At 44.5% G+C, this 18585-nt stretch overlaps 1 protein-coding gene across 1 annotated transcript in view; it reads right to left on the bottom strand.

Moving 5' to 3' along the window:
• Nucleotides 1-18167, bottom strand: part of ASB1 (ankyrin repeat and SOCS box containing 1) — a 39302-nt gene extending 21135 nt beyond the window's left edge. The window contains exons 1-3 of the mRNA XM_068246973.1: nt 17977-18167; nt 5871-6012; nt 1795-2097 (exon numbers count right to left, since the gene is read on the bottom strand). Coding sequence (XP_068103074.1) covers nt 1795-2097; nt 5871-6012; nt 17977-18031 — 500 coding nt within the window. The 5' untranslated portion in view covers nt 18032-18167. The remainder of the gene's footprint in view (nt 1-1794; nt 2098-5870; nt 6013-17976) is intronic.
• Nucleotides 18168-18585: the final 418 nt, after the last annotated feature.

The raw sequence follows: 18585 nt of genomic DNA, 5'->3' as shown, positions 1-18585 counted from the left end.
CATGTTAAGATCTACTACAGTAACTACTTAAACTTAATAACACCAGCCGGTGGGCAGACAAGGGTATCCACTACATGGGTCAAATAATTACTCAATCAACCCTTTTCTCCTATGCCGACCTCCAAAGTCGCTACTCATTACCTCTGCAATTCCATTACATGTACTTACAGCTGAAACACGCCCTCAGTTTCCAATTCCCCAACGGACTCCCACTTACTGAAAACTCAACTCTTATGGAATTTCTCAAGGATGGCCCACTCCCCCACCACATTGGCACCTTATATAATATACTTAATGAACAGATTTCAGGTCCAGTAGCCGAAAAATCCAAAGAAAAGTGGCTACAACTTAAGATCCAAATAGATGAGGAAGAATGGGAAGATTGTCTGCTCGCCACTCGATATGTATCTCCTTGTATTAGAGACTGTCTGTTCCAACTCTACATAATTCACCAAAGCTACCTCACCCCTAACCATATCTCAAAATACTCTCAGAACACCCCAAATACTTGTCCTAAATGTAAATCACCCAACTCTTCTTTTCTACATCTACTGTAGCTTTGTCCTCCAATAGCCAATGTGTGGAAACAAGTGGTGACCTTCCTTCACGACACTATGGGATCCCCGGCCTCATTAGACATTAAAAGCTGCATCCTCAATATATACGACCAAGACAAAAACAAGTTTGACAAATATTTCTTGTTGGAAACCCTATTCATGCTCAAACTATGTATAGCATTTAGATAGTTATCCTCCACTCTCCCTACGTTTTTAGACTGGAAAACTAAGGTTAAAAACTCTCTCCCTCTTAAAAAATTAGTGTATCAACACAGGGGTTGCCCAACGAAATTTAATAAAATCTGGGACAGATGGATGGACAAAGTCAACTGATATGCTTGTTAATTTATTCACATGTACCATACAAATTAATGTCTAATGCTTCCTGCCTTTTTTTGTCTGGCTACTTTACCTTTCTTCTGTAAACTCCTCATTACTAGGTGGAAATGTACTCTTCCCAATTCTATTACCTCCCACCTTCCTTCCTTCATACGCCTTAGAAGACATGAAACAGGTCCCCTGGGTATGCCTTTCATAATATATTATGTATTAAGTCTTTTCCATGTACTTTGTACTGTGTTCATTTTGTTATCAGATTTTACATGATTCTGTAACGCTGATATGTACCCTACAGTTATTACTATGCTTATATCTGTCTGCATATTTTGTACTGCTTTTTCTACGTAATAAACCTTTTGGTCAATGAAAAAGAAAAGATCTACTATAGTGAAAGGTCCGGTATGCCAGTTCATGCATCTGTCTCAGTAACTACTTTTACAATAAAAATAATGTCTGTGTAAAAACCAATCCCTTTCTTATTACCAGGACTGTGGATTCGGTACAAAAATCTTCCAAATCCGACTCCTCAGTTTCTGAAACCACGCCTCCGACTCCGGGTACCCAAAATTGCTCAGACTCTGACTCCTTAGTCTAATACTTAACAGGGCTGTGAATTTTGTAAAAAAATCATGCAACTCCGACTCCTCAGTTTCTGAAACCACGACTCCAACTCCGGCTGCCCAAAATTGCTCAGACTCCGACTCCTTAGTCTAATACTTAACAGGGCTCTGTATTTTGTACAAAAATCATGCAACTCCGACTCCCACTCCTCAGTTTCTGAAACCACGACTCCGACTCCAACTCAGACTCCGGGTGCCCAAAATTGCTCCTACTCCGACTCCACAGCCCTGCCTATTACTGCACATACTAACAAGAAATGGTACAAGTGAGCTCTCACCGTATAAGCTCCTCTAGTATATCGGCTCGGCCCATACGCGCTGCATGATATACTGGAGAGCTGCGATTATGGGGGCTGCCATTGGGATCTGCTCCAGCTTTCAGAAGAACCTGCACACATTCTAAGTGTCCATTCTCTGTAGCCACAAACAGAGGCGTTTGTCCTTTTACATCCACCAGTTCCAGGTCTGCCCCATGATGGATAAGGAGAGCCACACAGTCTGCATGGCCGGCTGTTGCTGCGATGCGTAGAGGGGAGCAGGGGAGCCATCCGCTGCACCACACCGACTTCTCATTGATACGCCTGTGCACAGAGAAACAGGAAGTGACCTTTACAAGACTGAAGTGATGTCTGCACTTTTTATTTCATTCTGCAGCAAAGATACAGCATATTATAACCCATGTCAGATATGTATTGCTGTTGGCATCAGGCACATGGTGTGAATACACACATTCAATTTTGATTGGCCAATTTTACTACTTCCATGTAGTATGGGATCTTCCCTACACAATCTGTACATAGTATTCAAAATGTGTTGGCCTTCATACTACATAGGCGTGGTAAAATGGGCCAGTCATTGGCTAATAATCCAAACTGGATGGAGGACAAACAGACTTTGAATTCAATGAACAGATTGTGTAGGTAAGCTCTCAAACTACATGGAGGTGGTAAAATTGGTCAGTGATTGGCCAATCAAATTGGATGTGCATACACCCTTGCAACTTTGACTGGCCAATCACTGACCAAATTTACCACTTGGAAGTAGTATGAAAGCTTACTTGCACAATCTGTTCATGGTCTGTTGGCCCTCATGCAAAATGGAGGTGGTTAAATTGGCCAATCATTGACCAATAAATATTGCATGTTTGTATGCACCCTAAGTCATTGGCACAAAATGAGCATACAGATCAGATGCTTTGACTCTGGTCTGTTTTACTTCCTGTCACCATATCATGAAAGGAAGCGATACCGGAAGAAATAAAAACGTTTCAGTATTTCTACAGCTTGTGCATGCATAAAATATTTTAACTGCTATAGTGTCTCTCATGGAGATGTTGTCTCGTGGCTGGATGGTGTACTGGTTAAGGGCTATGCCTCTGACACAGGAGACCAGGGTTCGAATCTCGGCTCTGCCTGTTCAGTAAGCCAGCACCTATTCAGTAGGAGACCTTAGGCAAGTCTCCCTAACACTGCTACTGCCTATAGAGCGTGTCCTAGTGGCTGCAGCTCTGGAGCTTTGAGTCCACCAGGAGAAAAGTGCGATATAAATGTTATTTGTCTTGTCTTGTCTTTTGTCTCACTGGTGTCAGTCTCATTTAGCCCAAGTAACAAGAAATGAAAGCAAACATCCATAATGGGGACACGGACACCAATAAAAACACACATGCTCTGGATAAAACAGAAGCATTCATCAATTTGGACCTTAACCACCTTCGGAGGACACTAATTGAAATCCACAACCTGTTTGGGAGCTGTTATACCTGCCAGGGCATAGATTTCACTCATCGCCAATACTGCGATCTCTCCCTCGCTGCAGCCATTCGCTCTGCCATTGGTATGACAGCAGGGCTCTGTGAGCCAGTCAGGAGCTTATTTAATTGGCTCCTGACCCCATGACCACTGTGAGCCAATCCCATTGGCTATGATGGTAGAGCAAGTAGACTGGTGCGACGGTTGAGCGGCATGATCAGCGGTAGCGCCAATTCTTAAGGCACCAGAGACCGCTGGTACTGAAGTGATTAAAAAAAAAACAAAAAAACATACAGCTTTTTTTCCCAGCGTAACTATGATTCATAGTCACACATAGTCACATCTGCAAATAGTAGGCTGGTCTATCAGTAGGCTGGTCTATCAATCTATAGCAGAAAGTTTGAGAGGTGTGAGCTGTGGTGAGAATGTCATCAGCTGAACAGGAATCCCTGCAGTAGAGGTAGTCCCTGACTTACGAACACCCGACTTACGAGCGATCCGCTGATACGAATGGCATAGATTCAGTGTTTGCATGTGAACAAGCCAAAAAAAGGTTTTTTAAATTGAACTTGTCGTTTTTGAGAAAATTGATTTTAAAAAATTCAAAGAAAAATGGCTTTTAAACTTGTATAAGCAGGCACAGAGGGCAGAGGTGACACAGAGAGGGACAGTGGAGGCACAGATGAGGTACAGGGGACAGAGATAGCATGTTCTGATTTAAGAACAGATTCAGGTTAAGAACGAACCTACAGTCCCTATCTTGTTTGTTAGCCAGGGAGTACCTGTAGGTAAATAAATTTAACACTGTGCTTCATGCCAAACTATGCAGGTGGTAGAAGCCTGTGATATGTTTAATTGCCGCTAGTTTTGGTCGCGGAGCAATCAGGGCAATGCCACTGCAGTGAGCTGTGAATTCAGCAAGCGCTGACAATTATTATTATTTAGTATTTATATAGCGCCGACATATTACGCAGCGCTGTACAGTGTATATATATATATCTTGTCACTAACTGTCCCTCAAAGGAGCTCACAATCTAATCCCTACCATTGCCATATGTCTATATTATGTAGTGTAAGTAATGTAGTCTAGGGCCAATTTTTTTTTTTTTTTTTTAGGGGGAGCCAATTAACTTATCCGTCTGTTTTTGGAATGTGGGAGGAAACCGGAGTGCCCGGAGGAAACCCACGCAGACACGGAGAGAACATACAAACTCTTTGCAGATAGTGCCCTGGCTGGGATTCGAACCAGGGACCCAGCGCTGCAAGGCGAGAGAGCTAACCACTACGCCACCGTGCTGCCCATTATTTCCCCTATTCCAAGGCATAATTCCTTTATAAATAAAGATTTGGCATACCACACTCTAAAACGACAGTGGCCCGAGGGCATTGTAGCCCATGTATTTTTTCACATTATAAGACGCATTTATTTTTTCTCCTCCAAAAGTGTAGGGGGAGTGGGGGAGTCTTACAGTCCAAACACTACTTTTGCTGCTGTCCCTGTCCTCCGCCCGCATGTTCTCTGTCCCCAGTGGCATGCTGTCCCCATCCCCCTGCCTCCTCCGGTGTGCTGGCCCCCTTCTACATGCAGTAGATATGTTGCACGCAGATGAAACATCGCTGCCCCCTCCACTGTGCTGACCCCGTCTACATACTGTACACATGCTGCACGCCGCTGATTAAGTACGGTATCTTCGGGGCTAGCACAGCTGCATCTACCAATCAGGTGGGGTAATAGTGCTAGGGAGTGCTGTGACTGACGCAGTGATGGAGCCTGGACACTAGAGGACACTCGCGGTAGGTAGATGAGCTGCACCTGCACTCACCATGGGCCCTGTGGGGGGCACCTTACAGAGAGGGGAGGTCCAGCAGGGAGAGGAGACAGTGCTAGGTAGATATCCAGTAGAGTTCATACTGAAAACTTAGAAATGGGTGTGCAGTGTTTGGTTGAATCTGATCTGAGAGGGATCTATCAATGTATGGACAACATAATATCCTCTCTTATGCCTTTAGTGAGAATCTTAACAAAAAATACATATACAAGCTCTGAGGAGCCAAGCTGCTGTACTAACACGGCATTGACTAAACCTACATACTACAATTATCATTACTTCATAATGCACCATGATTTCCCATGACACTTTACAGTGCAATATGAAAAGATTAATTCACAAGGATAAAACAAATGCAACCATATAAAACATAGTAATTGGAGACCACCGCAGTGATTTGTTAACCTCTGTGCCATTTTGATAATGGCAAAATGTAGCAATGACTCTGCTTTAGCATTGCAGCTTTTCTCCTGGCAAACTAAAAGCGCCACAGCTGCAATCACTAGGGCACGCTCAGTAGCAGTGTTAGAGAGTCTTACGCATAGGTGAATAGATGCTGGTATACTGAACAGGAAATGCTGAGGTTTGAACCCAAGTCTCCTACGTCAGAGGCAGAACCCTTAACCAGTACACTATCCAGCACCGATATCCAAATGGTGAGCCAAGCCATAAACTTGTAAGGGACCTGCATCCTCAGTGCTCTTTGCACATATGCTACACACACCCTATGGAAGCTAAGCAATAATCTGTTCCTTCAATACACAACTTTAGATTTACCTCAGGAACTTCTCTTCCCGAAACAATGTCCTGAGAGTATCAATGTCCCCCACACAGGCTGCATTGTGCAGCAGAGTGTCCTGACATTGCTCCAGCTCATGGTCACAGTACTGGTCCTGCAGCCAAGCTTTCAAATTACGTCCTGCAAACAGAAAAAGATGCAGTATGTTTCATGGTCTTAAAGGACATCTGAGGTGGAAAAAAAACTGATAAGAAAAAAACAATTGTACTATCTTCTCCTAAAATGACTTTTTTGTTTTATTTTATAATTTAATTTATAATTAATTTAATTAATAGTTAAAACTAGTTTAAGTTTTTACTGTTTCATTGTCTCTGCTCAAGTACACCTTTATTGAAGTATGCCAGAGCTCAAATCTATGTATTATTGACATTATTTATCTCTTTCCTGCTCCCAGAAGCCATTTACTGACATGAAAGTGTTTTCTGGCTGTAATTACTTATTAGTGAGGGTTACGCTGTAGTCTGAAACTGTCACATCCATACCTGATATTTAACTCTTTCAGGTAGAGAAAGGGAAAAAAAGGAACACAGCCTAGTTGTGTGCTAGGCACTGTACATACATACATCTATCATGTCACATGTCACCTTGGTTGTCCTTTCACAACAATCTAAATGCATATAATCTGTTCTAATTTAAAGCGTACCTGAAGAAAGTAAATAGATAAAAAATAGATAAAAGTTTGATACATATCTCAGTAGAGGGAAACTTCTGGGTAATCCAGAGGCTCGCTGGTTCCTCCTGGTGGCCACTGTTCCAGCACTGGGACCCTCTGAACATATTCCACAAAAGCTTGTCAAATATGTTCCCTCTGAACATAATGGACAAAAGCTTGTTGAATATACTTTCTTTGAACATAGTGGACAAAAGCTTGTCGAATATATTCTTGCAGCACCGCTTTCGCCAGCGCAAGTACGTTCTATGCATACCCAATAGCGCAAAGCTGCTTGTGCATAGCTTTTTTCCTCTGTGCGGCTTCATGCTACAGCGCATGTGCGGACCGTACTCACGCAGGCACAGTGCACCTGTGCTTGTACATTAATGGGGGCTTTGTTAGTAAGAGAGGGTCCCAAGAAACAGCAGTGGGCACATGGAGGGTCCAGGAAACCTCTGGACTATCCAAAGCCTTTATTCTATTGAGATAAGTATCTAATAAAAAAGTATTTTCTCCTCACCGGTTGGTAAACCTGTTTCAAAAATGTGTTTAATCATTTGACTGCATGCATAGCTTTATGGGGTAATAATACTGGCTTCCCCGCTAAATCTCTTGTGTCTTCATAGTCTGTAACTCATGCTTTCATCATGGGCACAAGCACAGGAGCTTCCCTGCTGCATTTGCCCTCCTTAAGCCTGGTACACACTTTCAATTATGATTGGCCAATCACTGACCAATTTTACCACCCCTATGTAGTGTGAGAGTCCACCTACACAACCTGTTCCGAGTATTGAAAAACTGTTGACCTTCATACTACATGGCTGTAGTAAAATTGGTCAGTGATTGGCCAATCATAATTAAAAGTGTGTATGTACCAGGCTCTAGTGTGTAAGAAAGACTTATCAGTACCCCGGTAGCATTTGTTCTGATTCCAACTATCATTTTTGTAGTGCTGATTTGCCAATGAAAAGGAAATATGACTGGCTGCTGTGAGCAATAAGCACAAATGCTTCCCACATGTAAGCCCCTGTTTATCTTTATATTTCACACGGGACAAGCTGTACTAAGTTAAGGTAGCCAAACATCTAGCGAGTTTTGCTGCCGATTCACCAAGAGACAGATATCTCTCTGATCGAAGAGATTTTTTGGCCGCCACAAACCGCATGCCAATTCCCGATTGATTTCAGCATGCCTTGTGACACCGCCCCCGACCACAGTCTCTCTAATGTTGTTTGTCCCAACTGGTGCTCTGTGCAGTTGTACCTTAACTGCCCTCATCTGTCGCAGTCCTCGCTTTTTCACATTTACACCCCCACGTTGTTGCCGCCATTATAACACACAGTGTGTGTGTGACGGCAAACACGCATCCCACGTGCTATATGCTGGTGGTCATGTGGGGCCAGAGTTCACAAGCACGGCGGACACTGCAGCAGACACTAGTGGGCAGCATGCACGGGGTAGGGGGGGGGGGGGGGGGGAGTGGCCGGAAGGTTCCATTGCATTCTTCATTTGCGTTTATCGCACGCAGTTACCACCGCACACTCGATCAAGCGTATGAGTCTGAGATTTTCCAGCATGTCCAATCGATACATGCGACCAAATTCGGCCCAAAATTGGTTGCATCATCGATCATGTATACTCTTGGCAGCACCAATTTTCATTCGATTATAATTATTGAATCGGATGGTTGATCGGCCGCCAAGTAAAATAATCTATGGACACCATTAACAGAAGTCTGGTGTCTAATGCTGGGTACACACCATAATCGATAGATGGATTCGATAGATTATTTCTGACATGTCCGATATTCCTTCCGATCGATTCTGCGCTCAATTTCTTATAGAACTGAATGGAAAAAAATTAAGAAAAGCGAGCGGAAGATAAGAGGATTGAGCGGAAAAATCGATCAGGTGGAAAATCGAGCGGAATATGTATCGTGTGTACCCAGCATGATAATCCTGTCACAGTATGATATGATTAGAGATAGTTGGCCAAAGGGAACAAATTAGTGAGGCAGGAAACAATAGGAACAAGTCTCACTTTACACTCTAAATAGAAAGGAGGTTTCAGAACAAAGAAATAATTACATTGAAGTTAGAAATGTATCATAGCAACCTGCATTGGGTTTTCACAGGTTGGCTTTACTATAAAGGATATGGGCACAGGATCACTTTAGAGCACCCTAGAAGTGAGAGGGATATGGAGGCTGCAATATTTCATGTTAAACCATACAAGTTGCCTGGCCATCCTGGCGATCATACTGGCATCAGAAGTGTCTGAATCACACACCTGAAACAAGCATGGAACTAATCCAGTCAGACTTCAGTTAGAAACATCTGATCTGCATGCTTGTTCAGGGTCTAAAGCAGAGGTGCCCACACTTTTTCGGCTTGTGAGCTACTTTAAAAAAAATTAGCAATTCAATATGATCTACCCATGTGCAATTTTAGGAGCATAATTGTATATACATAATGGAAAATGTAGTGCGGTCGGGATCTACTATGAAGTCATTCAAGATCTACCGGTAGATCGCGATCTACCTAATGGGCACCCCTGGTCTAAAGTATTAGAGGCAGAGGATCAGCAGAAAAGCCCGACAACATGAATTGTTTAAAAGGAAAAAAAAAACGTGCCAGCCTCCATATCCCTCTCACATGAGGTGTCCTTTAAGAAGAAAATACAGCAAATAGCAACAAAGCAGCATTCTATTATACTTTACAAGAAATCGGAATAATTGGTATGTTTTGTACTGCTATACAGAAAGAATTTGTGACCTAAATAAATGATTGTAATTTATTTTAGTTGTACAGTGGTGTGAGATGCAGATACATCTTCCAGGCACTGGCCATCTGTTCTGTCTGTGAAGAACATATTGGGTGGCATGGAAGAATCCCCATGGGCTGTAGAGAGTCTGCACTTGTCGCTGTACATATGACACAATGCTTACTGCTGACAAGACCAGCTCTATCCCTCACAAAAATACACCTCATGCCGTAGAGTCACTAGAGTGGAACTTTGTTAGGACTATTGTTTAGGCTGATTAATGGCAACAAAGTTGTTTATTTTTTAATTCTATAGGGGTGGTTTTATGAGAAATTAGTGGCTTATGGGGACCACAGCAGTCTTTAAAGAGAACCAGAGATGAAGCAACCTCATGTATTTTACCTTATAAATCAGTGGGAACATGACAGTAAACACCTAATCTGCTCTTTGTTACATTGTTCTCTGTTTAATTTGCCTGTTATCACCTGTAAGATAAGAATCCCGACTAAGCAGTCGGTCTGGCTTTGCTACAGAATAATTATAGCTGAGACTGTGTTCTTTGCTGTCTTCAAGTCCAAGCCTGCCCCCTGCTGGCTTTGCTCAGGAATCATTATAGCTGAGTCATTATAGCAAAGCCAGACTCAATGCTCAGTCCGGGATTCTTATCTCAGCTAGATAACAGACACTTTTAGCAGTGAGGATGGAACAGAGAGCATGGTAAATGTTTTCTCTAATGTTCCCACTGATTTCTATGGTAAAATACACAAGGGTGCTTCGTCTCTGGTTCACTTTAACCTGCAAACCACAACCTGTTATTTTGCATTTGAATTGGGTGATGGCAGTTTGTGTGAGACTCTACAGACTACTGTCATATTATGTAAGGTGGAAATGATTATCCATGCTTAGGCAGGGGCGTTTCTAGCCATTTTGTCACTCCAGGCAAGAAAACTTGTGGTGGCGCCCCCCCCCCCCCCCCAGTCCGCCCACCCCACATAGCACCAGCCCTTATTCCTCTCCACTCTGTGCCCCCCACCACACACACAAACATAAACGCTATATCCTTAAAGGTATCCTACATGCGCAGAAGACCCTGGCTGTCTCTTTCTGACTAAGGCTAAGATTCAGCAGCTGCAGCATCACCTCAGACAGCATGATTGCTTGCTACTGATGTCATCATCAGTCCCTTTTTTCTTTCTCTGCCTGAAAGAGTTAAACATCAGGTATGTAAGAGGCAGTTCCTGTCTGAATCAGGACTGGGTTACACTACAGTTTGACCCTCACTGATAAGAAATTACAACTATAAAACACTTCCCTAGCAGAAAATGGCTTCTGAGAGCAGGAAAGAGATAAAAGGGGTCAATAGCTCATAGATTTTAGCTCCGGCATACTTCAATGAATGTGTCATTGAGCAAAAAAAAAAAAAAAAAAGTCACAGTCAAAACTTAAAAAGTAGATTTAAATAATAAAATAAAATTGTGGAATATCTTAGAAGGTCACTTTTAGGAGAAGGAGGATTTCCTCTTTAAAGGACCACTATCATGAAAAAAGTAGGTAGTTAAAATCTGACAAAACCAACAGGTTTTGGGCCAGTCCATCTCCTCATAGGGGATTCTCAGGGTTTTCTTTGTTTTCAACAGCATTTCCTGAACAGCAGTTTAACTGCCAAAATAGTAAGATACCAGCCAGCCTCCCTACTCACTTGCACACTATTTTGTCAGTTAGACTTTGCAACAGTTGTTCAGGAAATGCTGTTGAAAACAAAGAAAACCCTGAGAATCCCCCACTTTTAGGAGAAGGAGGATAGATGCAATTGTTTATTTCATTAGTTTATTTTCACCTCAGGTGTCCTTTAAGCCTAGCAAAAAAAAAAAAATATATATATATATATTTTTACTCCCCTGGGGCTTCTACCAGCCCCCTGCAGCAGTTCCGTGCCCTCGCAGTCACTCGCGGATCCTCCTGTCCCCACCTTCAGCTAGTTTTGATTCAGCAACAGGCCTGGCAACACGTAGTCTCCTTCGCGTTCCCATCTGCAATAGCGCCATTGCAGATGGGAACGTGATTAAGGAGACACATGGCCAGGCCTGCACAGGCGCATTGAGCCTGTCAGGCGAAAGCAAATTAGCTGACGGCGGGAGACAGAAGGATCCGCGAGTGACTGCGAGGGCACGGGACGGCTGCATGGGGCTTGTAGAAGCCCCAAGAGAGTAAAACTATTTTTTTTTGCTAGGCTTAAAGGCTGGCTGGTATCTTACTATTTTGGCAGTTATACTGCTGTTCAGGAAATGCTGTTGAAAACAAAGAAAACCCTGAGAATCCCCTATGAGGATTTTTACAATCATTATGTATAAATGATTTAGTCAGTGTTTGCCCATTGTCAAATCTTTTAAATCCCCAATTTACATTCTGACATTTATTACATGACATTTTTACTGTTGGCAGGTGATGTAGCTGCTGCTTGCTGTTTTGGCAGTTGGAAACAGCTGTAAACGGCTATTTCCCACAATGCAGCAAGGTTCACAGACAGGAAACTGCCAAGAGTATGTACTTTTCTTGTTTCTTGTAGGAGGGGTTTCAACACAATATCAGCCATACAGCGCCCCCTGATGGTCTGTTTGTGAAAAGGAATAGATTTCTCATGTAAAAGGGGGTATCAGCTACTGATTGGGATAAAGTTCAATTCTTGGTTCGGCGTTTCTCTTTAACCACTTGCCGACCGCCCCCAGCCGATGGGCGCCAGCAAAGACTGGGCCTAAACGACCGCAATACGCCCATCGGCGGCGGCGGCAGGCGTGGTTATGCGGCGATCGCGTCATTCATGACGCGATCAGCCGCTGGCGACAGGCTCCGCCCCCCTCGCGATGTAACCCGCCGGCCGTTCGGAAGGGCCGGCGGGTTACTAGCACCCGGATCGCCGCATGGAAGAAGTATAATAGGCTTTGTAATGTATACAAAGCCTATTATACTGGCTGCCTCCTGCCCTGGTGGTCACAGTGTCCGAGGGACCACCAGGGCAGGCTGCAGCCACCCTAGTCTGCACCCAAGCACACTGATTCCCCCCCCCCCCCTGCCCCCTGATCGCCCACAGCACCCCTCAGACCCCCCCCCCCTGCCCACCCCCCAGACCACTGTTAGAACCCAATCACCCCCCTAATCACCCATCAATTATTCCCTGTCACTTTCTGTCACTGCTATTTTTTTTTAACCCTAAACTGCCCCCTGCTCCCTCCTGATCACCCCCCACCCCTCAGATTCTCCCCAGACCCCCCCCCCCCCCTGTGTACTGTATGCATCTATCCCCCCTGATCACCTGCCAATCACCTGTCAATCACCCATCAATCACCCCCTGTCACTGCCACCCATCAATCAGCCCCTAACCTGCCCCTTGCGGGCAATCTGATTACCCACCCACACCAATAGATCGCCCGCAGATCCGACATCAGATCACCTCCCAAGTGCAGTGTTTACATCTTTTCTCTACTCTAAACACCCACTAATTACCCATCAATCACCCCCTCTCACCACCTGTCACTGTTACCCATCAGATTAGACCCTAATCTGCCCCTTGCGGGCACCCAATCACCCGCCCCACACGCTCAGATTGTCCTCAGACCCCCCCTTATCAATTCGCCAGTGCAATATTTACATCTGTTCTTCCCTGTAATAACCCACTGATTACCTGTCAATCACCTGTCAATCACCTATCAATCACCCCCTGTCACTGCCACCCATCAATCACCCCCTGTCACTGCCACCCATCAATCAGCCCCTAACCTGCCCCTTGCGGGCAATTTGATCACCCACCCACACCATCAGATTGCCCCAGACCTACCCTCAGATCACCTCCAAAGTGCATTGTTTACATCTGTTCTGCCATCTAATCACCCACTGATCACCCATCAATCAGCCCCTGTCACTGCTACCCATCAGATTAGACCCCTATCTGCCCCTAGGGCACCCAATCACCCGCCCACACCCTCGGAACACCCTCAGACCCCAGCCCTGATCACCTCGCCAGTGCATTGCTTGCATCTATTTCCCCCCCTCTAATCACACCTGTCACCACCTGTCACCCCCTAGCACACCTACCCATAAGATCAGGCCCTAATTTGCCCCATGTGGGCTCTTGATCACTCGGCCAAACCCTCAGACCCCCTTCCGATCACCTCCCCAGTGCATTGATTGCATCTATTTTCCCCTCTAACCACCCCCTGAGACACCCATCAATCACCTCCTGTCACCCCCCTAGCACTCCTATCCATCAGATCAGGCCCAACACAACCTGGCATCTAAAGCTAAGTACTCACGGGGGGACAATTGTAGCTGTCGCTGCACACGGGAGCGTGTGCGCGACAGTTCGGAGACAGTTCGGCGACAGCTCGTCGCCAAGTCCCTCTGCATACACACGGCAGCAGAGGGATTAGCGATGCGGCGGAAGCTGTCGCCGAGGTTCCTCCCCCCGCCGGATGCTCCGTGTACTGTGTGTGGGTAGCTGTCGCTAGCCCGCATACACATGCGGGGCTAGCGACAGTTCCGGCGATGTTGCGGCGACGGCTGTAGCCGGCGATTGAACATGTCAATCGCCTGGCGACAGCTCCGACGGGCGACGGTTCGGGGCGCGCGCGTCATACACACGGACGAACCGTCGCCGCAACACGCGCGTGCCACGTGGTTGCGGCGACGGCCGTACCCCGTGTGTATGAGCCTTAAGAGGCCACCCTGCTTATGACCGGTTCCACAAAATTTGCCCCCTCATAGACCACCTGTCATCAAAATTTGCAGATGCTTATACCCCTGAACAGTCATTTTGAGAAATGTGGTTTCCAGACTACTCACGGTTTTGGGCCCGTAAAATGCCAGGGCAGTATAGGAACCCCACAAGTGACCCCATTTTAGAAAAAAGACACCCCAAGGTATTCTGTTAGGTGTATGATGAGTTCATAGAAGATTTTATTTTTTGTCACAAGTTAGCGGAAATTGATTTGTATTGTTTTTTTTTTCACAAAGTGTCATTTTCCGCTAACTTGTGACAGAAAAAAAAAAATCTTCTATGAACTCACCATACTCCTAACAGAATACCTTGGGGTGTCTTCTTTCTAAAATGGGGTCACTTGTAGGGTTCCTATACTGCCCTGGCATTTTAGGGGCCCTAAACCGTGAGGAGTAGTCTAGAATCCAAATGCCTCAAAATGACCTGTGAATAGGACGTTAGGCCCCTTAGCGCACCTAGGTTGCAAAAAAGTGTCACACATGTGGTATCGCCGTACTCAGAAGAAGTAGTATAATGTGTTTTGGGGTGTATTTTTATACATACCCATGCTGGGTGGGAGAAATCTCTCTGTAAATGGACAATTGTGTGTAAAAAAAAAAAATAATCAAACAATTGTCATTTACAGAGATATTTCTCCCACCCAGCATCTGTATGTGTAAAAATACACCACAAAACACATTATACTACTTCTCCTGAGTACGGCGGTACCACATGTGTGGCACTTTTTTGCACCCTAAGTGCGCTAAGGGGCCCAAAGTCCAATGAGTACCTTTAGGATTTCACAGGTCATTTTGCGACATTTGGTTTCAAGACTACTCCTCACGGTTTAGGGCCCCTAAAATGCCAGGGCAGTATAGGAACCCCACAAATGACCCCATTTTAGAAAGAAGACACCCAAAGGTATTCCGTTATGAGTATGGTGAGTTCATAGAAGATTTTATTTTTTGTCACAAGTTAGCGGAAAATGACACTTTGTGAAAAAACACAATTAAAATCCATTTCCGCTAACTTGTGACAAAAAAAAAATCTTCTATGAACTCACCATAGACCTAATGGAATACCTTGGGGTGTCTTCTTTCTAAAATGGGGTCATATGTGGGGTTCCTATACTGCCCCGGCATTTTAGGGGCCCTAAACCGTGAGGAGTAGTCTTGAAACCAAATGTCGCAAAATGACCTGTGAAATCTTAAAGGTACTCATTGGACCCTTAGCGCTGTTAGGGTGCAAAAAAGTGCCACACATGTGGTATCGCCGTACTCAGGAGAAGTAGTATAATGTGTTTTGGGGTGTATTTTTACACATACCCATGCTGAGTGGGAGAAATATCTCTCTAAATAGACAATTGTGTAAAAAAAAATCCCAAAAATCTTAATTTACAGAGATTTTTCTCCCACCCACAATGGGTATGTGTAAAAATACACCCCAAAACACATTATACTATTTCTACTGAGTACGACGATACCACATGTGCGACACTTTTTTTGCAGCCTAGGCGCTAAGGGGCCCAAAGTCCTATTTCTCCCACCCAGAATGTGTATGTGTAAAAATACACCCCAAAACACATTATACTACTTCTCCTGAGTACGGCAATAGCACATGTGTGGCACTTTTTTGCAGCCTAACTGCGCTAAGGGGCCCAAAGTCCAATGAGCATCTTTAGGCTTTACAGGGGTGCTTACAATTAGGCACCCCCCAAAATGCCAGGACAGTGAACACACCCCACAATGACCCCATTTTGGAAAGTAGACACTTCAAGGTATTCAGAGAGGAGCATAGTGAGTCCGTGGCAGATTTCATTTTTTTTTTTGTCGCAAGTTAGAAGAAATGGAAACTTTTTTTTTGTCACAAAGTGTCATTTTCCGCTAACTTGTGACAAAAAATAAAATCTTCTATGAACTCACCATGCCTCTCACTGAATACTTTGGGATGTCTTCTTTCCAAAATGGGGTCATTTGGGGGGTATTTATACTATCCTGGAATTTTAGCACCTCATGAAACATGACAGGTGGTTAGAAAAGGCAGAGATGCTTCCAAATGGGAAAATTCACTTTTGGCACCATAGTTTGTAAAACGCTATAACTTTTACCCAATCCAATAAATATACACTGAATGTTTTTTTTTTTTTTTTATCAAAGACATGTAGCAGAATAACTTTTGCGCTCAAATGTATAGGAAATTTAACTTTATTTGAAAAATGTCAGCACAGAAAGTTAAAAAAAGTCATTTTTTTGACAAAATTCATTTCTTTTTTGATGAATATAATAAAAAAAAAAACTCGCAGCAGCAATCAAATGGCACCAAAAGAAAGCTGTATTAGTGACAAGAAAAGGAGGTATAATTCATTTAGGTGGTAGGTTGTATGAGCGAGCAATAAACCGTGAAAGCTGCAGTGGTCTGAATGGAAAAAAAGGCTCTGGTCCAAGGGGCGAAAAGACTGTGGTCCTCAAGTGGTTAAGGTAGTTGTTGATAAGATCAACGATACAATAGTATGCAAGAAAATTAGTGCTACTCTTGCTGATCATTTTAGAATCTGGGATCCCTGGATGACCGCTCAGACACCACCGAGCTGTTATACGTTGCTTCACGTGCCCCTCTGACGTCCATACTTCTTGCTGTCCGATAGATTAATGTAACGCTTGTTACTTGTTACACTATAGACTACCTGCTGTTAACTAAAAGACTCTGTACCCTATGAGATAACTTCATACTATGTACGCAAAGATGTGTTAATGTTGTACTGTTTATGATCTGAACACATAATATTTATAAGATAGAAAATGTTGGCTAGCAAGCTTTTTTTTGTATTGCGCTTTTACACAATAAAATAGAATTTGAACTAAAGCCAATATAAAGCAGTGTGTGAGGTCAAAACTCAAAGAGGGGGCAGTGTGAAGTCAGAGCAACAGAGGGTCACAGTATGAGGTCAGGGCTGCATCAGTGGGCGATGTGATGTCAGTGTTACAGCAGGAGGCAATGTAAAGCAGAGTGTGAGGTCAGAGCTCCAGCAGGGTACACTGTGATGTCAGAGCTACACCACAGGGTTACTGTGTGAGATCAGTGTTACAGCAGGAGGCAATGTAAAGCAGGGTGTGAGGTCAGAGCTCCAGCAGAGTACAGTGTGATGTCAGAGCTACACAGGGTACTGTGTGAGGTCAGTGTTAAAGCAGGAGGCAATGTAAAGCAGAGTGTAAGGTCAGAGGTCTAGCAGGGTACAGTGTGATGTCAGAGCTACACAGGGTTACTGTGTGATGTCAGTGTTACAGCAGGAGGCAATGTAAAGCAGGGTGTGAGGTCAGAGCTCCAGCAGGGTACAGTGCGATGTCAGAGCTACACGGGGATACTGTGTGATGTCAGTGTTACAGCAGGAGGCAATGTAAAGCAGGGTGTGATGTCAGAGCTACACAGGGTTACTGTGTGATGTCAGAGCTACAGCAGGAGGCAATGTAAAGAAGGGTGTGAGGTCAGGGCTACACAGTAGGATGTGAGGTCAGAGCTCCAGCAGGCAACAGTGTGATGTCAGAGCTGCACAGGGTTATTGTGTGATGTCAGTGTTACAGCAGGAGGCAATGAAAAGCAGGATGTGAGGTCAGAGCTCCAGTAGGGAACACTGTGATGTCAGAGATACACAGGGTTACTGTGTGATGTCAGCGTTACAGCAGGAGGCAATGTAAAGCAGGGTGTGAGGTTAGAGCTCCAGCAGGGAACAGTGTGATGTCAGAGCTACACAGGGTTAATGTTTGATCATGTCAGCGTTACTACAGGAGGCAATGTAAAGCAAGGTGTGAGGTCACAGCTCCAGCAGGGGGCAGCGAGGGCTCTGGGACCTAAGCAGAAACCGCACACAGGAAGTTATCTAGGGATATATATATATGGAGAACAGCAAATAGCACTCTCTTACCGACTCTAGGGGCGTCTGCACTAGCCGAGTCCGCCCCGTCACTGCCCCCTTCCATCAGGAAGCAGTACTGTCTGCTACAGGTACACGCTGGGCTTCCCTGTGACCCGCCTCCCGCTGGAGCAGTTTGGAGGAACACTCTATAATGGAAAATAATAGCTGATAACGCTGTGGGCTGTGGACTGCGGGAGAATGCGCTGTCATGTGTCAGAGCAAACTAGGCGGTCCAATCAGTGTCCATATGACACCATTCGACCAGACGCTCGAAGCTTCGTGACGGATGCAGCCAATCAGTGTGCGAGCTTCTGTGCTTCAGCCAATGACATATCAACTACAGCTCGAAGAGACAAGTTCATGATAGAGTTCTGGAAGCATAGTAGTATTTGGTGGTTAAAAAGCTGACCTCTCGCACAAGACAGAATGAAAACATAGAGAAATGCACCCTGAATGTATTTAGAGAGTTTAGCCTGTCTAATTCCCCTCATTTGTGTCTAATCGCAATTTGTAATTTGATCTCTCCCCTGTATCACCTGACTGCCACAGCAGATAAGCTCATTTGAAAGCACAGGATGTTAACAATATGTCTGCTTCCATAAAAGCAGGACGTAGACA

This window comes from Hyperolius riggenbachi, chromosome 7 (genome assembly GCF_040937935.1).
Source record: "Hyperolius riggenbachi isolate aHypRig1 chromosome 7, aHypRig1.pri, whole genome shotgun sequence".
Taxonomy (NCBI): Eukaryota; Metazoa; Chordata; class Amphibia; order Anura; family Hyperoliidae; genus Hyperolius; species Hyperolius riggenbachi.
The sequence above is the reverse complement of the archived record's forward strand: the minus strand, read 5'-3'. Positions and strand labels throughout refer to the sequence as shown.